Here is a 21,606-nt window from a genome sequence, read left to right as displayed (position 1 = left end):
TTTTAGTTGTATGGAATTTCTTCTAATGTACATTATATTCTCTTCCTAATTTGGCAATTTTTGAGTTAAAAAACTTGGTCATCTGTATAATGCAGTAGAGAAAGATGCCATCTCTTGTTTTTCCTTTCATCGTTTGAGAGAAAGCAGTACTTGTATCTATGATGACAAAACATATATTATACTGGGTAGCTAGGGTTGAAGAAATGGTTTATAAATAGAACTTGTGCATGAAATGGTTTGTATTAACTTGTTGCATATGTTTTTCTGGCAGGCTTTAATGTTTTAGACGTTTTGTGTATTAGGTATCTGTTTCTGATTTGTGGGGAAGTTGTTTTTGTTTGGTTTTGGGTGTTGGGGGTTTTTTTTAAAGAATTTGGGAGGTTTTAAGTATTTTAATCAGATTAATTTTGTCAGTTTTCACAATGAGTTTAGAAGGAAGTTAATACATCACCTGTAATCTTTGGGAAGAGTGTGTTCTCCTTTTGGAGCAAGACATAAAAATTGGAATATATGTCATCTGGTGTTAAATTTCTGCTGTTCTGTGAAATTTTAAGGAAGATACAAGCCTACAGGAGGCAAGGGAGAAACAAGTTCTGTCTATAATCAGTGGAAGCTTTTTAGAGAAGGACATCTCTATTGTATCCAGATTCCTTCTTTGGAAAAGAACCCCACCAAACAACAAACCAAAAACGAAACAACCCAGAATGAAAATTCATAACAAAGTTAAAAAACGTGTGGAAGCTTGGAAATGTAGATTACTGTTGCCCATGATAGAATCTTGTTTTTTTATATATTTTAATTTGATTGTACACTAATTTGTCAGTTGTATTTGTTTCATTTAGTGTAAAGGATGGAACATTTAGGTGTGTGAGGAGTCAAAGCTGTTTTGTGAAGCACTTAAATATTTCTAGATTTGAAAAACAGAATGAAAAAAGTATAAAATCATGAAAGGAGAAAAGGGTAGGTTGTTATGAAATGAAATGTCACTGTGGAGAAGTAACTTCTGATGGCATTTCTGCTTAATTATGGACTAGTCATCTGACCCTAGAACAATGTGTTCAGTAAGTGATGTGCTTCTCTTTTTTGGGCTTCCAGCATCAGAAACCTGGTTTTGTTTATATAAATGCTCTCTGTTTGTAAGCGCTGCTCAAATCCATAGGGACTTCCCTCCAAGCATGTCAAGATGCTTACCAGATACCATGCATTCTTGAAAGAGCTGAGCACTGCAAGCACAGCTGTGTTTTGGACTTAAATCTTTATATGTATGAAATCGGAACAACCCTTGATTGCCTCAAGGCCTTTATGAGTGACACAGAAATAAAAGCCAACTTGTAATGAATGGTATTATCAAATTGAGAAATGCCTATCAAAGAAACAAGTCTGTACTCATTTCAAGATTAAAATATAAGATACACTTAGTAGACACACTTTGTGTTTAGTATGACTGTATTTTGTAAGGTAAATGTGAACAGTTGTATTGATAAGCCAGCCAAACAGTCCCTATGTTCACTGAATGCTGGAGAGGGCATAATAAAGGAATTGAAGGTAGTGTTATAATTTATATATACATAAAAGCTGGGCTGAATTTGTGTAGACATTTTCTGATTTAGTTACAGACTGTTGCTGGTTTAGTTGTAATAGTATGTAAAGACATTCAACCAATGAGTTTTAGCATGTTACTTTTATTATATGGGTTACTGGACCTTTTCTTCCGATTTCAGACTCTCTCATATTATATAGGCACCAGGCAAGTGAAGCTTGAAATTCAAATGATGTGTTACATGTTTTGGGCTCTCTGTATATTCTTCCAAGAATTGGGAAGACAACTGTGAACGTAAAGCCACAGGACAAACAATATTCATAGATTATTTTATCTAGCATTAGTGTTGAATTCTAAATGGAATTTAAGATACTCTTTTTTTTAAGAATTAGACTACTTGGGAACTAAGAAAAAGTGTTATATTTTTGATTCTAAAAAATCACATTTATGCCCACAATTTTTTCCTTAATCAAAATAAATAATTTCCCTGTGAAAATTTTGCTTATTTTTTTGTATGTGCAGAAAACACATTGCCATAGCAGGAAAGTGGGAGTTAGTAGACATCAGTAGCTGGAAATACAAAGGCTAACTGCTTCTGAAATTTGGAAAAATCAGAATAGATATCTCTGCTCTAGTACCCTTGATTTCAGAAAGTAAATCTAAACTTTGTGAGATCTTCCATATGCAATGCTGAGTTCTTCAGAAAGTATGGAGGGGCGTGACCAGTTAGTGGTTGATACGTGGCTACAGAACTACTGACAGTTACTGTGATCAAGCTTTAAGTCCTTTAAGACTAAGATATGAAGTATTCTTTGATACAACCAAATCTGGTTATTTAGAAAAGAAAAAAAACGTATTTCAAAAAATAGCTTCATGGGCAAAACCCCAAAGCCTTTTGTTTCTGTACAGCTGTGTTCAACAGTTTTCATACGGACAAAGAAACTACCTTGCTACTTCGAATTTTAATGGCCTTGTAGTTGTGGACAGTACTTCACAGTCATGATGAATAGGCACCGGGTTTGGTCGAATGCCAAGTGAAATCAGTGGGAGGCCTTCTTTTTTCATGCTTGAGGGGTTTTTTTGATGTCCTGGTATTGGACTAAAGATAAAATGTAACAAATTGCGTCACAACCTACATGTAGATGCCAGCAAAACTTCAAAACATGCATTCTTGAAGGTCTGAGTTGAACTGGTTTTGCTTAACTGGGAACTGATAATATCTCATTACGGGTGAAAGCCTAGAGCCACCGTTACCTCTCAGCTCATCTCCAGGAAATAAGAACATTGAAAGCTTATCATATGTTAAATACATTAAACACACTCTTAGCTTCGTTGCGTACGTGTTAATTATTCTTACATGTTAGTTCACATGAATGTGGGGAGATTTTGGACTTTAAATACATTAATATTGAGGTCTAGCACTGGAAGCTAGAGATTAGAGCAGCATATACGTTGTTAATTCATAACACCCTGCTTTTAAAAATTTTGGAATCTTTTATTAGTCTGCTTTGCTTCATTTTCAGGCTTGCTTACGCAGATTCTGGTATATTAAAATACAGCTCTGGCTCAACTGTATGTGGATTTGTTTATTTAATACATGGTGGTGAATTGCAGTAGTGAACTTTATAACAAATTTAGCTTTGATTTATGCAAAATTAAATACTTAGAAATAAATTACGTTTTATTGAATATGTAAAATTTTGGTTAAAAATTAGTTTCATGAAGTATGAAACAAGTCCAAGGGAGAAGAAATTTAGTGATGAGAATAGCTAGCAAAACTGAGAAAGTTATTTTAAAAAGTACTTACAGAATATCCTTTTTAAAAAGTCTCACAATCACCTGAAGATGTTTTGGAGAAGGGAATGGGTTATCAGTACTTCACACTCTTGATTTGGTGTGTTGCTCCCATACATCAAACAGATAAATTCTGTGTTACTAAATCCACATTTTTATTATTGGCTCTTGAATAACTGATGTCTTGGTGAGCTGGTTTTTGAACTGTGCATTTTTTCTTAAGCCTCATATAATATTTTGTAGTACATCATGGACTTCAAGTGAAGAACGTGAAAGCAAAGCTACAGAAGGCATAATGAAAGCCACTAAAGCAACACTGGTTAAAATGTATAGATTATTTGCATGGCATTCAGCTCAGTTTCAGTCCTGTACTTTTGTGAACCAGAGCCTCCATGGTTAAGACTAGTGACTTGCTGACAACATGTTGGTGAAAAATGTCTGGTAAAAAACTCTTATGATAGTACTTAGTGGAGAAACTGTAAAACTTCAAAGGATTTTTAACTTTTTTTTTTAATAGACTTGTAGCTGAAGGTGTGTCCTCACATCATCAGGAATAGTACTTAAATAAACTTAACTTTTGAAAAACCTGTAGACTAAGGAAGAAATACAAGTTTATGCAAAATGGTTAGAAACTTCATGGAAAATGTTGCTTGCTCATTTGAGAATCTGATGCAAAATGGTGAATTACGCTGGTTGTCTTTATAGTCTGATTCAAAAGGGTTGTATGTCAGTCTCTGTTTACAATCCGAGCTATAAATCCTCTGGACTATTTTATGGACTCAGAACATTTTGCAAACTTAAACTCAGAAGTTTACGGACTTTCTCAAAAAAAATAATGTTCCAAAGAGATGATCTAATAGAGAGCAGGCTGGTACTCTAAATCATTTATTGAAACTTAGTTCCTGGTGAGAGGTAGCTGACTGCAAAACTGTGGTGTGTATCTGATTGCTTAAATCTGCCTGTCTGCAAAGTGAGTAGAGTGCAAGATTGTTTTGGGTGTTCAGCTATAAAACTGATTAGTAAGACTTGTAGAAAAATTTGATTATTTTTGAATTCTGAAAGGTTTATTGTTTTGTTTTTTTAAAAAGTTGCCATAACAAAAGCTGGATAATAAAATAGTAGGTGAAATTTCAATAAATAAAAAGTAGTGCATGTGCAGAAGGTTGATGACAACCTCCAAAAGCATATATACATATTCATATGCACCTAATTAACTAACTGCTATTCTCAAGGAAAAATGTATAAGAGTTATCTTGAGTTTGCTGAAAACAGCTTGCTATTCAGCATTTTGAAAGAGGAAGGAAAAAGGTTTTGAATTACTACGGAGATAAAAAAAACAAGCGCAAAATAGAAAACATCACACTTTGATATACATCAGTGGTATACTTACATCTTGAAGGTTACAGTTTTAGTTTCTTCCTCTCAAAAATGTACCACAGTGTCAGAGTAGTTACAGTATGGAAAGTAAGGGTGTTTCCCAATTAAACATCCTCAGTGCAAGACCAGAGTAAAAGAATTGGAAAAAGAAGGCAGTCCAAAAGAATTGGATTGCCTTCTTTGGAAAGCATGTGATTCCTCTAAGATAAGAAAGATCTATAAATCATGAATGTTAAGGGGTAGAAATTATAGAAAATAGGGATATTACATCACCTCGATGAACCTGTGGTGTTTTAAAACAACCTACAAACAAAGCAAAACCAAACTCTTAGTACACCTTACATGCTCTGTGGCAATAATTTCCACAGTTTAACTGTGGACGCCAAATATGTATGTGTTCAGAAGGAGACAGAGTCATCAGTGGCTGTTAATGATTCAGATTAACCATAAGCTCAGGAAGCCTGTAACAGAAGTTGAGAGTTATCCGTGTATCCATACCTTGTCTTAATTTTTTTTTTCTCAAGTGCTAGTAATGGAGGAAATAGTGCAGAAAAATGTGAAATCAGTGTATCCATTCAAAAAGGCATCTTGATGAAACTTTGAAAGGCTGGTAAACAGGCAGAAAATTCTAAATTACGTGTCCCTGAGGATTAGAGACAAGGAGGGTGAAACCTAGAAATGTATGTTTTTTTCTTTCCTTTGCAGTGTTGGAGATAAGGAAAGAGAAAAAAGGAGGAGACTTTGATGCAATGTTATTCAGACTGTGGAGGTCAAGGAAAGGGACTGAAGGCCTTCAGAGGTTGAAAAACTTGCTGAGAGGCTAAATTTTGCCAAAAGATTTTTTACCTATATCTCTAAATAGTTTGAAATCTAATACTTTTTAGTACTTCTTTTTTCCAATAATGCTCTGAAAAAAACCTTTTGTAAGCTTTCATCATATTTGCTAACTTCATACTGAAACTTACAGGGCTTTATTTGCTAGTTGTTACAGTTATTTTCAGTATACATGTTCGTGGCTATTTATGCCTTTAATCTGATTTCTTCTGGCTAATACTTGTGTCATTGTTTTTCTTTTTTCAGTATATCTGTACATAAAAATTGTCAACCTTATTTTGATGAACTCTTGATAGATATACTTAACATTTTGTCTGTTGTATAAATTACAGATTTTTTAACAGATACTTTAAAAAGCCATCCAATCACTTTCATGCACAAACAGAATCTAGAATGTCAGGAAACACTCAAGCCCACTTGCCTTAGCCTTTGAGTTTACTTGGCTTAAACAACATTTTCAAATACCTGGTAGAATATGTCTTCTTAAAAATAAAATTTTTAAAACATAAAAACTTCCTTTTTGAAGGTGAATTCTCTTTTAGTCTAGGATTCAGTCAATGAAGCTGAAATGTATATAAAGGTTTTATGATATACAGATGAATAAATAAGGAAGGCGTAGTGCAGGGTACACTGTTTAGCCTTAATTCTGTCGATTGCCAATATAAAATACTGTAACTTAGTGTTTCTAACACTTTACATAAATTCTTACGTGTCTGGCGAAAAACACCAGTTAAATAAACCCAGTCTCCTCTTATGCTTGCCATAACCTATATCTTCTATGATTTTTCTCTTTTGACTACTTCTTAGTTTTTCAGCATTCTCCATAGTTCTGGAAAAAACATTCACCACTGCACTTCTCAGTACAATGACATTATTATTCAGTCTTCTTTCTGTATGTCCTAACATCTTGTTTCCTTTCAGTTTGTTGCTTCCTTTACGGTCTTGACTGAATTGTGTATGTTGTTCTCCGATGTTTGAAGATAATCAAAACTCCTGTATTTTTAGTCCCAGGTGTCAGGTATTTTGAGGAATCTAGACCATGCAAACTAAATGAGTTTTTATGTATTGAAGTCTGTGTCTGTATTCCTTAGGATAAAAATAGGAAAACTGTATTGCCCTTTTTAAAGCTGAGTGCTTTCACTTAATATATTTAGGGGTGTATGTATAGAATTATAACATATTTGGAGAAATAGTGCTGGGTTTGTGTTAATAGCTGGGAGCACAGTTAAATTAAAAACAACAACAAAAATGTAAGACTAATTTGGAGAAGTCTCTGACCAGATGAAGCTGGAATGCATGCTTTCTGGCTACTATGTCTAGCAGGCTGTGGTTGGAATTGCTTGTTTGACCTCCTGGAGAATGAAGATAGCTGAGCCTTTGATCTGAAAGATGTTTTTACATATATTCTATTTTGTGTTTTGCCACTGTCATCTGCACTGATGCCATGAAGATTTCTTGCCTTTTCTTTTATACCCCTGTTATACCTTTTTTACAACTTCTGTATTCTTAGTGCTTTTTGCCTACATTCTTGGACTTGTTTGTCAAGCTGAGAGACTAAACATTTTAGAAGCTTTGTAGCCAGGGATCAGTGTGCCCCAAACCCCAAGGTCCTCTCCAGAACACATTCTGTAAACTAAGATAGAGCCATCCAGGGGAAGGTTCCTTGGGGAGGGGGTCTCACTCGAGCCTCTCATTGGGGAATCTTTGATAGATATGCTAATTAGTAAGACCTATAATGTTATACCTGATCTTCGGAGGGGAGGCATTTTTTTTTGTGGGGTGCGTATCGATGCATATGACCTGGAGGTGTGCACCTGAGGATCCTTAAAATAAATACCAAGGTACAATCCCTTTTCCCCTTCTAACCATGCATGACTCTTGATTTTAAGACCAGGAAAAGGCATCAGCACTAGTCACTCAACTTACTCTTTTTTTTGTTCTTACAGTTAACTGACCTGCTGTTACAGCTCACATTTTTCTCCTTTTCTGCCTATTACAAATCCATCTAAGAGAAGGATAACAAAGGGAGCTTGAGAGATGTGACACATCCCTGCCTAAGTTATTACATGGCCTGGGCCAAGTCGTTTTTTCTGTCAGTCTTGTCCATTCTGCAGAAAAGAACGTGGAAAGTTCTTTTTAGACCTTCACTTAGTAGACCTATAATATATGTGTATCCCATAGTTTCAGGCCTATTTCTCATATTTTCTCACAATAAGCTTACTTTACTCTCTTCAAAACTCTACAGTTTGCAAACTGTTCCAGAGAAGGATGTTTCCAGTACAGCGTTGCCTCTGTTGATCCATTCTCATTTGTTTACAGGCTAGTTTAGGAACCTCCTTTCAGTTTGTTTTCTCTGAAGAATTCATTTGTTCTCCTTCAGAAACATATCAATACAGTTTTGAAATGTGTTCTTTTGTGTTCCATTAGTCTGAAGCAATAGCTGATGAAAATAGGTGTTTGTGTGATGTGTTAAAGTTAATGGCTTCTGCACTTTCTATCCTTTCTTGTGTATTTTGCGACAACCACTTTTGTGAAAGCTGTCATAATTTTCTTCGCTTCAAAGCATCATTTGAAGTAAAACTTGTAAAACATGAAAGTCTACAAAAGCAAGTGGCATCAGCGGGGGAAAAAAATCACAGTGAATTTTACTGTGAACCTTAGATTCCTCTCAAGGAGAATATAGGGCTTTTAAAGGAAGAATAGCTGGAATGTTTTAATGAGAAAGTGATGAGTAGAAGAGAAACTGTGGATTTGGCTTCTGATCTAGTTGTGAGATGTTTTTCTGTTAGACCAGGCTTTCTTCAAAACTTTTGAGTCCAAATGTGCAATTCCAGACCAAAAGCTCACTTTGTAAAATGTTAGGTAATTGAAAAGCCTTTTAGGTTGGGAAGAAACTTCAACTACATTACAGTTACTTAATTTTTAACTAAAATTTTTATTAAATCAAAAGCAGATACACAGGTTTACAAGAAATGTCATTAGATGACAGCACTTTTTGGTTATTCCTTGCTCACTCTGTCCATTTCAATTCTTTGTTGCCTTCTTTTAGTCATATCTAGCATGGACAATAGTAATTAAAAATTATTTGCTTAGTCTCTAAAATGACATCTCCTCTTCTATGAGCTATAAAAACTGAAGATGCTTGCATCATAAAGGTGAGCAAAATAAAGCATAAGCAGGTTATGCATGTATTGCAAACAGTAATGGAACGCAGAAGCACGTAAGAGCTTCCATTAATTCCATAATGAGAGTTATTGTCTCACATCAAGGTGATTAATTACTGAAGAGAATATAGTAAACAAAGTCTTCAAAACTCATGAGCCTGTTCATGTTGATATTTAATGGTCCACGTGTTACTCCCTTTTCCTTTCTAAATTCTTAGGTAGGATAAATTGAGGGAGTGGTCACTTCTGTCATGAAGGTGTTTGTAGGTGAGGAGGAAACCTGCCTTTTCACAAGCTGCAAGCTCCAGAGGCATGTTCCTTATCTTTACTCCCCAGCTTTTCCTCCTGTTACAGCTGTGGTCTTCACTTAAACTGCCTTTTTTTCCCCCATGGGCTTGCTTTGTAGTTCCTGTGATAACATATACTGTAAATAATTTCTATCTTCTGTATAAATGTACCCCAATTATATAATTTAAATTGAATATTAGGATTTAATATATTTGTATAGATTTGTTCTGCTGGCACTTTATTGGACTGGAATATAATTCCCAGACAGCCATTTGGCAAGGGGGACCATATATATTTTACCCCTGTGTCTCAGTTGTTAATCTCTGTTTTTCTCTGGGGATTGTCTGTCCTGCCCTGAAAGGATGACAAGCATACATTTAATTAATGACCAGTAGGTTGTAATAATTCTCTAGGTAGGTTGCACTTGAAAACTGGTAATTCTTCTCTTAAGTGGTTGGTGCTGGTCTGTATTTGCACTCACAATGTGGCTATCTCCTTTTAATAAGTTTTCCCAAAGTGTGCCATGTCCATCGCCAGAAGTGGCTTTTTGTATGCCCTCTATCTTCCAGTTTGTCATAGTTATTCAGTTTTGTTTATAAAGAATGACTGTAATTACCTTTGGAAAGGTTGCAATCAGTATTTTCATTTACGCTATGGTTTTTTGTGGGTTTTTTTTAAATAACTATTTTTCATTTTTACTTTCTTGATGGAGAAATTGGATCAGGTGGAATGAACTGGCTGGATGGGAAGAGACTGGTTTTATCCACAGGGAGCATTGGAGCACCTTCAGGTGAATGGAGTGGCTCTCAGAGACCACAGGGCGTGTATGTCAGGTGAACCCAGCAAAGCAAGCTTGGGCAGGAACATCACAAGCCTGCAGTGGGAAGCAGGGAGCAGAAGACAGCAGAAGACAGCCAGACCTGAGGCACCACTCTTAAAGTTTGCTGCCACTCCAAAAGTCATTGACCTAATAGAAACACAGGTGGGAGCTGTCTTCAAGGAGGCAGTGCAGACTCTATTCATTGAATACCATTCTGGAGTCTCCGAGAAGTCTGCTTTTCCCAAAATTACATCCTGTCTGTCGTGTATCCAAAGAGCATCAAAGATCTCTGTGGCTGAGGGTTCTTACTCTAGCCTGGAAGCTTGGCTCTTCTGAGCGTTTGCAGCTCTTGCTTGTTCTTGAGCTTTCTCATTCTGAATTTGTCACCTTGAACCTCAGTTCTCAGGCTAGCATAGCTGTGGAGAGGTTGTGGCTGTGGTACTCTAGTCCAACAGCTTCAGAAGTGAAGGGAACAAGCTTTTCAGTTTAAGGTTCATCCTTAGATTATAGCTATTCAACTTTATTTAGAAAGCATGTAGGATTTTTCACCTGTCAGAGACTGTTCCCCACTGGCACTTAGATTGTGTCTTCACCTGTAGATTGGATGCTCCCTTTATAACAATGAGAGCCTCATTCCTTGTCACAGTTTACAGTGACCATCATCTAAGCCCCACATGGCTGCTTGCTCGCTCCAGCTCAGTGGAGTGGAGGCGAGGAAAATCAGAAGGGTAAAACTGAGAAAATTCATGAGTTGAGATAACAACAGTTTAATCGGCAAAGAAAAAGCTGTGCACATGAAACAAAGCAAAACAGGGAATTCATTCACTGACTCCCATGGGCAGCCATCTCCAAGAGAGCAGGGTAACAGTGACTTTGAAAGACAAACATCTGTCACTCTAAACATTCCCCACTTCCCCCAGCCTTATTGCTGAGCACAGTGCTCTATGGTATGGAATGTCTCTGTTGGTCAGTTGGGGTCAGCTTTCTCAGCTGTGTCTCCTTCCACCTTCTTGTGACACCCCCAGTCTCCTCACTAGTGGAGTGGGGTGAGAAGCAGAAAAAGGCTTGGCTCTGTGTCAGCCCTGATTAGCAATAGCTAAAATATCTTTGTATTGCTAAGACTGTTTGCAGCACAATTCCAAAACAGAGCCCATACCAGCTAATATGAAGAATATTAATCCAGCCAAAACCAGAACATCCATCCTCCATTATTTCATGGCTTCAGAGCCAGAAAGTTAACGTTGTATGTGTGTGTCCCTTAGGCAAGCTGCAGAATGCAAAGTCCGAACATGAACATTAGTGGTATCTTTGGTTTTTTGATTGCACTTCACAACACTTAAGAACCACGCATAGAGTTTGACTATCTGGCTAGATGTGTAGGTGTGGGCTGCGCATGAGGGTAGGTCAAGCAGGATTAGGGAAATGCTTCTATCCTTTTTATTTTTCTGGGGCTGCTTTCACACTTCTGTTAAGCATGCCAGTGTCCCTGCAGCCTTAAGGCAAGTTGTTGATCTGTTCTTGTTCATGCAATTGCTAAAGCCAAGGCTTCATGGATTTTCTGTGTGTTATTATATGAGTACCTTTAGTGTGAATGATGGTATATGGATGATATACTTAGGGTTGTGGATAATGAAAAGCTGCTTCCCTTTTTTGTTACTTGTAAGTACTTGACCTAGGGAACAAAGATACAATTGTATTATGCAATCATAAAACTCTTTAGCTTGCGCCATGTGTAAATAATGTTTTGGCAGATAAAACTTTGTGAAAAAATGGTACTTTGAGGCTTACTCTCCTAGAACTCAGGCCTAATAAGAATGTTACTCACATTACTCAGTGATCCTGTGTCAATTCAGTGTCAAGTTACCTCATCTCTACCAAGGAGCAGAAGAGGAAGACTTTTAACTGTGTTGAATTTGCTGTTTCAGAGTTCTGTGTAAATGGAAAGCATTAATTTAACTGGTGTGTGTGTGTGTATATATATATATATATACAGTTCAGTATTTATTTAGAAACCAGTCTGTCCACTCATGCCTATGGGAAACATGGTACATACATGTTCCATAGAATGACATGTTACAGTCTGTCTAGTAAAAGTGTTATTCACTTACCCCTTGTCCACATTATACTTCATCTGTTGCCTTTCTAAGAGTTTTGGAAATACATAAGGAGTAGATTCAAATATCTTATTAATGTACTCTAAATGTTTTTCAAGAAATGCACAAGTATTTAGAAGGCATCTATTTGTTTTTACTTGTAAAAATCATCCCTTTAAGAGATGGGACAAGTGAATATGCAGAAGTAGGTCCTGAACAGTCACTTAAAAATCTTTCATTTGCAATCAAACTGTAGAGTGGAGTGGCTCTTTTAGACCAAATTGGAGCTTTGTGAAATCAATATTAATACTTGAGGCATTAGAACTTCAGGCTGAAATATTTGGGGCCATAAAAGGCTATGAGCACTTCTGGTTTTGGAAAGTTTTGTCTATAATATTAAGGTGACTTCTTGACTGATAGATAGGGAAAATATTCAAAATTAATGCTTTGGTATTGCATGACAGGCTTAAATTTTTAATGAAGATATAAAATATGTAGTTTGTTGTTGTAGTGTGACGTGTGTAAAAATTCTTTGCTTTGGGAGAGAAAGCTATGTTTTTATTAATTTTAAAACAAACTCCAGGTCTTTTACTGTCTTCAGACTGTTGTCACCTCAGAAAAAAATTGCCTTGATCTTGACAATGACAGGATGTTTGAGCTCCTAGGCACGAGGAAAACATTTTTTTTTTTAAGTCATCTATAACAAAGAAAAAACTTGTAAAATACTGATGATCACTTACCACTACCTCAAACACAACTCTGGTTTCCAGCTTCATTCTGATTGAAGAGCATTTATTTACTTCAGAATGAAATAGTCCAGGCTGGAATAAAGCCTGGATGAAGCATGCTTGTTATCTGCAGGTAGTAAGATACATAATGAAAAGATGCTGACAAATCAAACTTACATATGTGGGTTTTAAGCTTCCAGTAAGAAGAATAGTTATGAAAGGTGGATGTACTTTTTCAAGAGGAGGGAGTGCTTCTGAAAAGTTTTTTGCTGTTGAATAGAAACTGTGGTGGTAGTTTTATCTCCTTTTTCTTTAACTTTCTTTGTTATCCCTGAAACTGTTTGCTGTTGGCAGAATAGCTGCAACTAATTGTGTTTTTAATTATGGGCTGATTTATTTTCAGATCTCAATAGAGAATGACTACCTAGGCCCCAGAAGAATTGAGAGTCTGCAAAAAGAAGATGCTGATTGGCAGAAAAAAGCCCACATGGCTGTGCTTTCTATTCAAGATCTTACAGTTAAATATTTTGAAATAACAGCTAAAACACAAAAAGGTAGTTATTTTCTGCCATCCTGTCCATCACATAAAAAATTAAATTATTTAATGTTTACCATGTTCTGCATTGTACTATTTTTACAATAGTTATTTTTTTCATCAATCCTTCATGAGAAAAATGCAGTTGTCATTCCTGTTTGCTTTTTCTTCTGTGTCTATTTGAGTCTTTCACCTATAAACCTTTTCAGATCATCATCAGAGGTGAACAGAATAGAAATTTTAAGCAGAAGTTTTATAGTCACTTTCTCACTGTAATTGTGTTAGCGGTACTATGTATTTGAAAGGATTTAGGAAGCATAGAGTCCCTGGTGGATTCTGTTTTCTGTATTAGATATGGCAGACCCCCATAGTAAGTTTTAATTGTCTTTCAGTTAATTTCCTTTTCTAGTCTCCCTTGCCTTTCAGTAATTTTTTTCCTAGCTCTAAATATTAAGCAACTGCTCAGTTTAACTACTCAGTGAAAGCTGCTCTGTTGTTCAGAAGCCTTCATGGATATAACGTTGGCTTTTCTGTGTTTGAAAAATGTGATGGTTTTACTAAGAAGTTGGTGCAGTAAAGAGAGGTCAAATAACTTGGCATGTACATCTGTGCTCCCATCCTTGTACCATTTTAACTTAAATAACCAGTTTAATAGGGCAAACAGGCCTTTTTTAGTTCACTGAAAAAGTTTGTACTGCTGTCCTCTCCTGCCTGACTGTAGGTCCCTGTTTCTTTTTTTGCCTTGGTGACTGATTGTGCAAACAGATAAATGAGATGTAGAAGAAATCCTTTTTTGACTAGTAGATTTCCTGTTATCTCTGTACATGACTGCTACATCTGACTCTAGAGAAGCAGGCACTGCAAATTTACTCTTTTCAGTGACAACCCAAGTTAAAAAGAACGTGAAATTTCACCTTGTTCTGAAAGGGTGACTTGATAGGTTAAAGCATGTTGGAATAAATTTAATTAGAGCAAATTCTAAATGCACTAATCAGCTTCCCTCCTTTTCTAATATAAGAAAGGCATCTGATAAGATACATTACTAGTTGATAATGCATATTCATAGATACTCACTTGTTTTTGTTCACATGCTTTTTTATGTATAGCAGTCAGGATTTGGGGGAAGAGCAGTGGAAAGTGACATGCCAGAAGGCTGATTACAGCCACAGACCTTTAATATACAGGTTATTTGCCTGGTTTCTATGTTTGGGGTTTTTCTTGGCCTCCTGCTGATAGCAGGGTAGGCTTACATACCCAGATACTAACGGATGGCAGAGGAAAAACACATGAGAACATAAAGGTAATTCTTATTACCTAAGAACAGCATGTAATAGCATGTGGTGACTGAATGCCACTCCTTTGATTCCATTACTTTTGTGGCATTTGCTTTGCAAAGCTAAGTACAGTATCGTGTGATCTATGTATTAACAATGGTGAAAATCTTGTGTGGGTCAGCCTAGATGTTATCTGGGACCCAAATAGTAAATATGAATCAGGCAAGGGACTCCTGGGTTTTGAGGTAATAGGTAGATGTTATTTTAATTTAATGCAGTGTTTTTACAGAATTCCACTTGAAGTTAAGCTGAAATTTTTGTTTTAAATTGTAATTTTTTTCACTCTTCAGATTTATTTAAATTTATGACTGTACTATAAATGTTATTAAGGTAAGCTGTAGACTTTAGTAGCTGATAATTGGTGCTTACAGAAGTGGGGAAAATTTGGGATGCAGTTTAAGACCAAATGTTTGCATTAATGAGATTTTTATTAAGTACAAATGTGTGCATTTTCTTTGCAGTAGGATCACTAGTTGTCTAAAGAGTAGACTAGTAAGATGCCTGCCTTTTTTTTTCCTTTGCAGCGGTGTATGATCGAATGCGAGCAGACCAGAAAAAATTTGGTAAGGCAGCATGGGCAGCAGCAGTGGAACGTATGGAAAAGCTTCAGTATGCAGTTTCTAAGGAGACTTTGCAGTTGATGCGTGCTAAAGAAATATGTTTGGAGCAGAAAAAACATGCGCTGAAAGAGGAGGTAAGTTTTCATGCCAGTAAGTAGAAAATTAAAGTATGCATAAAGAAGCAGTGCTAGACAAATGATGTTGCAATGTAGGTGTGGTGAGTTTTGTGTCACTTAACGTATGTTTTCTGTTCACCTTTTCCTGGTTAGTCAACCAGAAAGGCAGTTTTTACTGTTGATGTTTACAGCTGTCCAGTGGGATGAGTAAAATGAAGAAAAGAGATGGGACAGAAATCTGCTGCTGCATAAGCTCTGCAGTTTAGCTCTCAGAGGCATGACCACCTTTTCAGAATAGCTCTGACATTCCAGATGGAAGGTGTCTGACCCTTACTAAATACATGGGTAGCTGGAGGGTTGTGTTGCACTCTCTTTCTCTGCTTACCTTAGTTACTAAGGCAGTCTTCCAGAGGGGGCTGTACTAGCTACAGTTTTCCTGAGGAGAGAGTTCATGCATGAAACTACGTTTAAATGCCTTAGTAGGAAAAAGTCCACATCTATTGAGTTTTATGACACCTCCTCAAAAGCAACAATGCTACAAATTCTCTTTTAAACTTTGCTATCATATGGACATTTGGTGCAAAGAACTTTCTGTCATACTAATGCTAACGTGTGTTCTAGCAATTAGATGATTGTTTTAAGAGAACTTTTCAAACGTTTCAGCAAAATTTGACTAAACTGATGGCACTGTTATGAAAAGGTTATCCAGAGAATTCACGACTTTAGCACTGCACAGGCTGGTAGGTTTGTAAGGCTGACAGACTATGTGTCTATTTTAGGAGCCTCTGTAGAAGACAGCTTGGTCTTTGGGGAAGAGAAGAGTACATGCAAGACCCAGAGCACAAAAATAGGTTTACTGCATTTCAATGCTCTTCAGATTTAGAAAACGAAGAGTTGTCTGAAAACCTGAGTTTGTCAGGCTGTTGTCATCCTTAGCCAAGAGCTGATGAGACAATCCAATAGTACTAATTGGAAATATATTGAATATGTTCACTTACTTAGAGTAACTGTACATCTTCTTCTTGTAGCACGTCTTATTTTTCTCCCTGAGGGGACCTGTGAATTTTTGTTGAATGAGATCTCAGTCTGGTAGATGAGTGAGTGTTCGTTCTGATATGCTGAAGTATTAGGAACTGCGCAGGAAAAGGAAAAGTTTGTTGTAGTATACATTGAGATGAAAGTGCTGAGCTGTGAATTTGGGGCTTTTGGGGACAGAGAAGTAAGGAACAGCTAATGGGCATGCTTCTTTGGAGTGATGTATTACAAGGTATTGAGAGCTCTGGGTCTGAATACAGTGATAGGGAGATATGAGGACCAACCAGCTTCTGCTCTGAAACACATCTTGTGTTCTGAAAATGTAAAAGCCTTAAGTTGAATGTGAGAAATGTGACTGAGAATCCTGTCTTGGCGAAGAGTGGTGGCAGTTTAATAAAGAAAATACTTGTAGAACTGAAATACCTCCTCTGGCAAACCATTTAGCAACTGTATTCTAGAAGATAAAAACAGGATATTCATTTGAAAAGACTAAAATGCTCAAGAAATTAATATATCTGGATTTTAGCTGAAAAAAAAAGACAATTCAGAGCAAAACCACCATATGACTTTTTATAAGGACGCTGGTGGTGTTCAGCAGGTTGTCTATGGATTTTTGAACATCAGTCTTCAAGAAGAAATTTTTTGCAAGGGCATATTGTGGTAGGACGAGGGGGGAATGGCTTTAAACTGAAAGTGGATGGGTTTAAATTATGTATTAGGAAGAAATTCATTACTTTGAGGGAGCAACACTGGAACAGGTTTCCCAGAGAAGGTGTGGATCAACGTCCCAAAGAGTGTTCAAGGCCAACTTGGATGGAGCTCTGAGCAACCTGGTCTAGTGAAATGTGTCCCTGCCCATGGTGTGGGGGTTGGAACTAGATGAGCTTTCAAGTCCCTTCCAACCTAAACCACTCTATGATTCAGTGAATGCATCTATTCTCTGATTGGTATGAATGCAACAACAAAGACTGTAGAGATTAAATTATTTGCTTTAGTTAATGCAGGAAGTTGTGGCATTATAGGAAATTGAACTTGGCTCTCCGTTTGAGTTTTTTGTTCCACCGCTGTGGTGTTTTAACCCCAGCCAGCAACCAAGATCCATGTAGCTGCTCACTTGCTCCCTCACAAGTGGAATCAGGGAAGGGTTCAAAGCCAGAACACTCATGGGTGGGTGAGATAAAGCCAGTTTAGTAGGGAAAGTAAAAGCCACACACATGAGCAAAGCAAACAAGGAATTAATTTGTGGCTTCCCCCGGGCAGACAGGTGTTCAGCCATCTCCAGGAGTGCAGGGCCCCATCACAGGTAACTGTGACTGGAGAAGACAAAACTCCAGCATTCCAAATGTCCCTCCCTTCCTCTTTCTTCCCCCCACTTTATATACTGGGCATGATGTCACATAGTCTGGAATAACCCTTTGGTCAGTCGGGGTCACCTGTCCTGGCCGTGTCTCTTCCCAACCTCCCATGCACTCCCATCTTCCCTGCCAGAGTGGCCATAGGAAAAGTGGAAAAGGCCTTGGCTCAGTGTAAGCCCTGCTCAGCAATAACAAAAAATCTCTATATTATCAACCCCTGTGTTCAGCACAAATCCAAAACACAGCCTCATCCAAAACCAGCACGACTGCAGAATGTTTCCCATACCATTCTCATGTTAAATTTCTTCTTGTTTCTTTCACTGTGTTAATCAGCCTGAGAGCTACTAAGGATGCAGCAAATTAGTGGTACAGATCAGGTAAAAACGCATAAGAATTGCTCTCAATTAAGAAGAGAAATTTTTAACAGAATATGCTGAAATATGCCCAAAAGTGATGATACTGTTTTGAATTATTAGTATCTTACATGAAGTTTTAACGTAAATCGTTGAAATTCAGGGTCTTCATTTTACTTTTTCATGAGGTGCTATTATGTATCTAGGGTATCTGCCCATGATGCTAATTTCCAACTTCTGTTGCACCTGAAAGTTGAATGCAGTGGTGGTGTACCCCTAAAACAGAACAGATAACTAACAGCATCTGTATTCTGTATGTAGGGCTAAGGTACAGTTGCCAAGTCCTTTATCAGGCAGACACCAGTGCAAGTGAATAAAATACTCAGCTGCTATAACTTGGTGAGCTGGTACTTCTGAAGATGATCTCTGTGTGTCTTTATGTCTTAATATTTAAGTTTTTATATAGACTGTGGATTTAAATTTGGGAACATCTGTTTTTAAGAAAAAGATTGCGAAGGTTTGGGTCCATTCCACAGTTTACGGAAAAAGGGAAGTTCTTAGGTGTGGTCAAGTTTGAATGACATTACCTTAATTTAAAAAGCAAAAAAACATTTCCCACACTCACTTCCCTCACCCCCAAACCCACCAAATTTTGCTGCATTTTTACAGTGAGGAAATCCTTGAAAAATGCCAAACGCCTTGAAAAATGCCAATATCCTGCCTGAACAATGACCATTATCCCTCTTATATGGAAAAAATGAAGAATTCTAGAGAACTTTTGTCTTGAAAAGTAGCCTCTAATTCACTCCAAATATACCATCATTATGTCATTTACTGTTCTGGTCAAATTAGTAACTTAATATGGATGCAGAGTAATAAAGCTGCGTAACAAGACATTTTTGTGTAACACTGGACTCTAAAATATACACGATACATTAATGATTTTAAGGTTTATGGTGTTCCCTTAAGGACTTACTGAGCTTTTCAGACTAATAGTTGATATACAAAAGATGCATACAGGAAGTACAAAATATAGCAGAAGAAACTTAAAATAGAGGTTACGAGAATTGATTCACAGGTCTTCTGTCTAGCAGTCTTATATGGAAATAAGTATACTATACAGAACTACTTGTGTTTAACTGAGCTGTGAAATCCCTATCAGTAGATAATGATGCAGGTGCTGAAAGCATACATGCTTGAAAAAAAAAAAGGATAGGATAAATTTATTAATTAAGTCCAGTAAGTCTGTTTTGTATAAAAGGCAGCACTGTGGTTTAAGTTGTACTGCAAGTTGTGCTAGAGGCTTGTGAAGCATTTGGGGAAGGTATTGCTGCACTGCCTGCTATGTGCTATGTTTCATCTACCTGGATTTTTGCAGTTAACATTTTCCAGAAACAGGGTATTGAGTAAAATGGATTGGTTTAATTCAGTACAGCTACTTTTCTAGTTTAGTATAGTCGTATTTAACTACGTGTGACAAGTAAAACTCAAGGAACCTATGTGTGGCTTTTCATTACAGACTCAGATTTGCAACTTGAAGATAACACCATAATGTAGAGGACATACTAGCAAATACTTTTTAAATGTATAGTTGACTAGGTCCTGTATTTTTGCTTGATAGACATCCTTTTTTAGTGATTGACTGACTGTAATATGAAACTGGAGGTTTCTTCTGAATAGTAAGGTAGACAGATCACAAATCTCCATTAAAATTTACCAGTACTTTCATCCATTATCTGAGAGAAACTATCAGATACACATACTTTGAGCAGTTAGAGAATTTGAATGTAGCCCTAACTCTTCTGCATGTAGTTTGTGGAGGTGCATGAATTCCCTCCAAACTGAGAGTGCACATAAGATCCTCTTACCTGTTTCTATTTCTTAAATATAGTCTGAATGGCTGACTGTATTGAGCAGATAAATCTTGTTTGACTGAATGAAAGAGAATGGTTGCACTTCGCTTCGGTTGTTTGTCACTCTTTTATTCAAACATGTAATACAAATGAGTACTGAAATAGGTATTTTAATCTGTGTATTTATTCTCCTGTGAAGGACTCCAGAAAGAACAGAACAACTAAGTTGTCATTACAAGAGGATAAGTGCATGTATTTATCCCTGTTTTCACATCCTTTCACGTTTTTTCCTCAGTTCTGCTGTAATAAGTTTTAACTGCAGCTTTCTAGATGCCTACTTTTAGACTTCTGGGATTGAAGATAGGAGAATTCTAATTTCATTATGTACCTTGAGAGAATAAAGTAATAGAGTAAAAGAGTGTGAGAGATGTTTCACATTATGCACGGTATGACTTGACACTTGACAGTCGCAAAGTGTAATTCAGTGCCATGGATTTGTTTCAATGCCATGTAGAAAAAAATGTCAGATACTAAAGGCATCTTAGTGTGTGGCTGATCAGAACCTATCTTATGGACTTGTTGTGTTCAATTGTTACATTTACTGTACCAGACAGTATCTAACTGTAATCATAAAATCTGTGGTTTTGTGCTCATCATTATCATGGAGTTGTATGGTGTTTGTTTGTTTGTTTGTTGTTTTCTCTTTTTATTTAGATGCAGAGCCTGAAAGGTGGTACAGAAGCCTTAGCCCATTTGGACCACTTAGAAGCTGATTACTATGACCTACAGCTTCAGTTATATGAAGTGCAGTTCGAGATCTTGAAATGTGAAGAGCTGCTGCTGACAGCACAGCTTGAAAGCATCAGAAGATTGATGTCAGGTGCTTTCTTTATTTCAATTAATACATAATCCGTGAAAGATAATTTTCTTCCCAAGAGTCCAGTGAAGCCTGTGGGAATGAAATGAGAACAGATTCTTTGCCGTGTGAAGAGCTGCAAAAGTACAGTTAAATTAGAATTTACACCTGTTCATAAGGCATATACATACACATACAGAAGTTCGGTTATGGTTCTTATTGCCTGTATTTGGAAGTTTGCATGTAAGATACTCAAACTATATAAGTTTTGAAGGGCTAAGATTGGAGAGAAGGAAATGTCTTAATTGCGGGACTTGTCTGACTAAAAATATGTGTTGATATTACTCATTTCTTGAAAGTGATTGGTTTTCAAAAGCTATCTGCAAATTGGATTCCTTCTGCTAAACTTTGAAGCTCGTATTGTTATTTCAGATTTAGAGCAGCAATGCAAACCTTATGCTTCCAGAACCAACTATCCTACTATACCTCATGTACTTAGAAACTGTGGAAACGGTACACATAAATCATACAGCATTTTTTAATCCAATTCTATCCTTTACCCTTCTATCTTTAATGTTTGTATTTACGCAAGCTTTGTTTTACTGTTTCAGTGTGTAGGCCTTGCATAACAAATTTTGCTATGGATAGAAAATTCTCCTAAGGGAGATTTGAAGCTTGATTGTATTTTGAGTTGGCTCTGGAAAAGGAGAAAACATAGGTATCACAAATTCGTCTCACTGTAACATGAATCTTCGCCTTTATGGCTTGGTGATGGAAACAACTGTACTAGTATGTATGGAACATAAAGATTTGGAACTTTGTAAATGACTGACAGAAATGCAGCAGCTTTGACTGGGTGCTTCTGTGGAGAAGTAGTGGTGATTTTGAGGTAGATAGATTTTGTGCTTGGGAAATCAGACGTGTAGTTTTGGTACTGAAGACATGGTATGGTCTGCTTAGCTACAAACTGA

General features: G+C 36.8%; 1 protein-coding gene across 2 annotated transcripts in view; it reads left to right on the top strand.

Annotated features, from left to right (window-relative positions):
- Window positions 1-21,606, top strand: part of JMY (junction mediating and regulatory protein, p53 cofactor) — a 66,121-nt gene that overhangs the window by 19,814 nt on the left and 24,701 nt on the right. For both annotated transcript variants that reach the window (XM_048290969.1, XM_048290968.1), the window contains exons 3-5: window positions 13,042-13,192; window positions 15,032-15,201; window positions 20,494-20,659. In XM_048290969.1, coding sequence (XP_048146926.1) covers window positions 13,042-13,192; window positions 15,032-15,201; window positions 20,494-20,659 — 487 coding nt within the window. The remainder of the gene's footprint in view (window positions 1-13,041; window positions 13,193-15,031; window positions 15,202-20,493; window positions 20,660-21,606) is intronic.

The sequence above is a fragment of the Corvus hawaiiensis genome, chromosome Z (genome assembly GCF_020740725.1).
Source record: "Corvus hawaiiensis isolate bCorHaw1 chromosome Z, bCorHaw1.pri.cur, whole genome shotgun sequence".
Taxonomy (NCBI): Eukaryota; Metazoa; Chordata; class Aves; order Passeriformes; family Corvidae; genus Corvus; species Corvus hawaiiensis.
The sequence above is the reverse complement of the archived record's forward strand: the minus strand, read 5'-3'. Positions and strand labels throughout refer to the sequence as shown.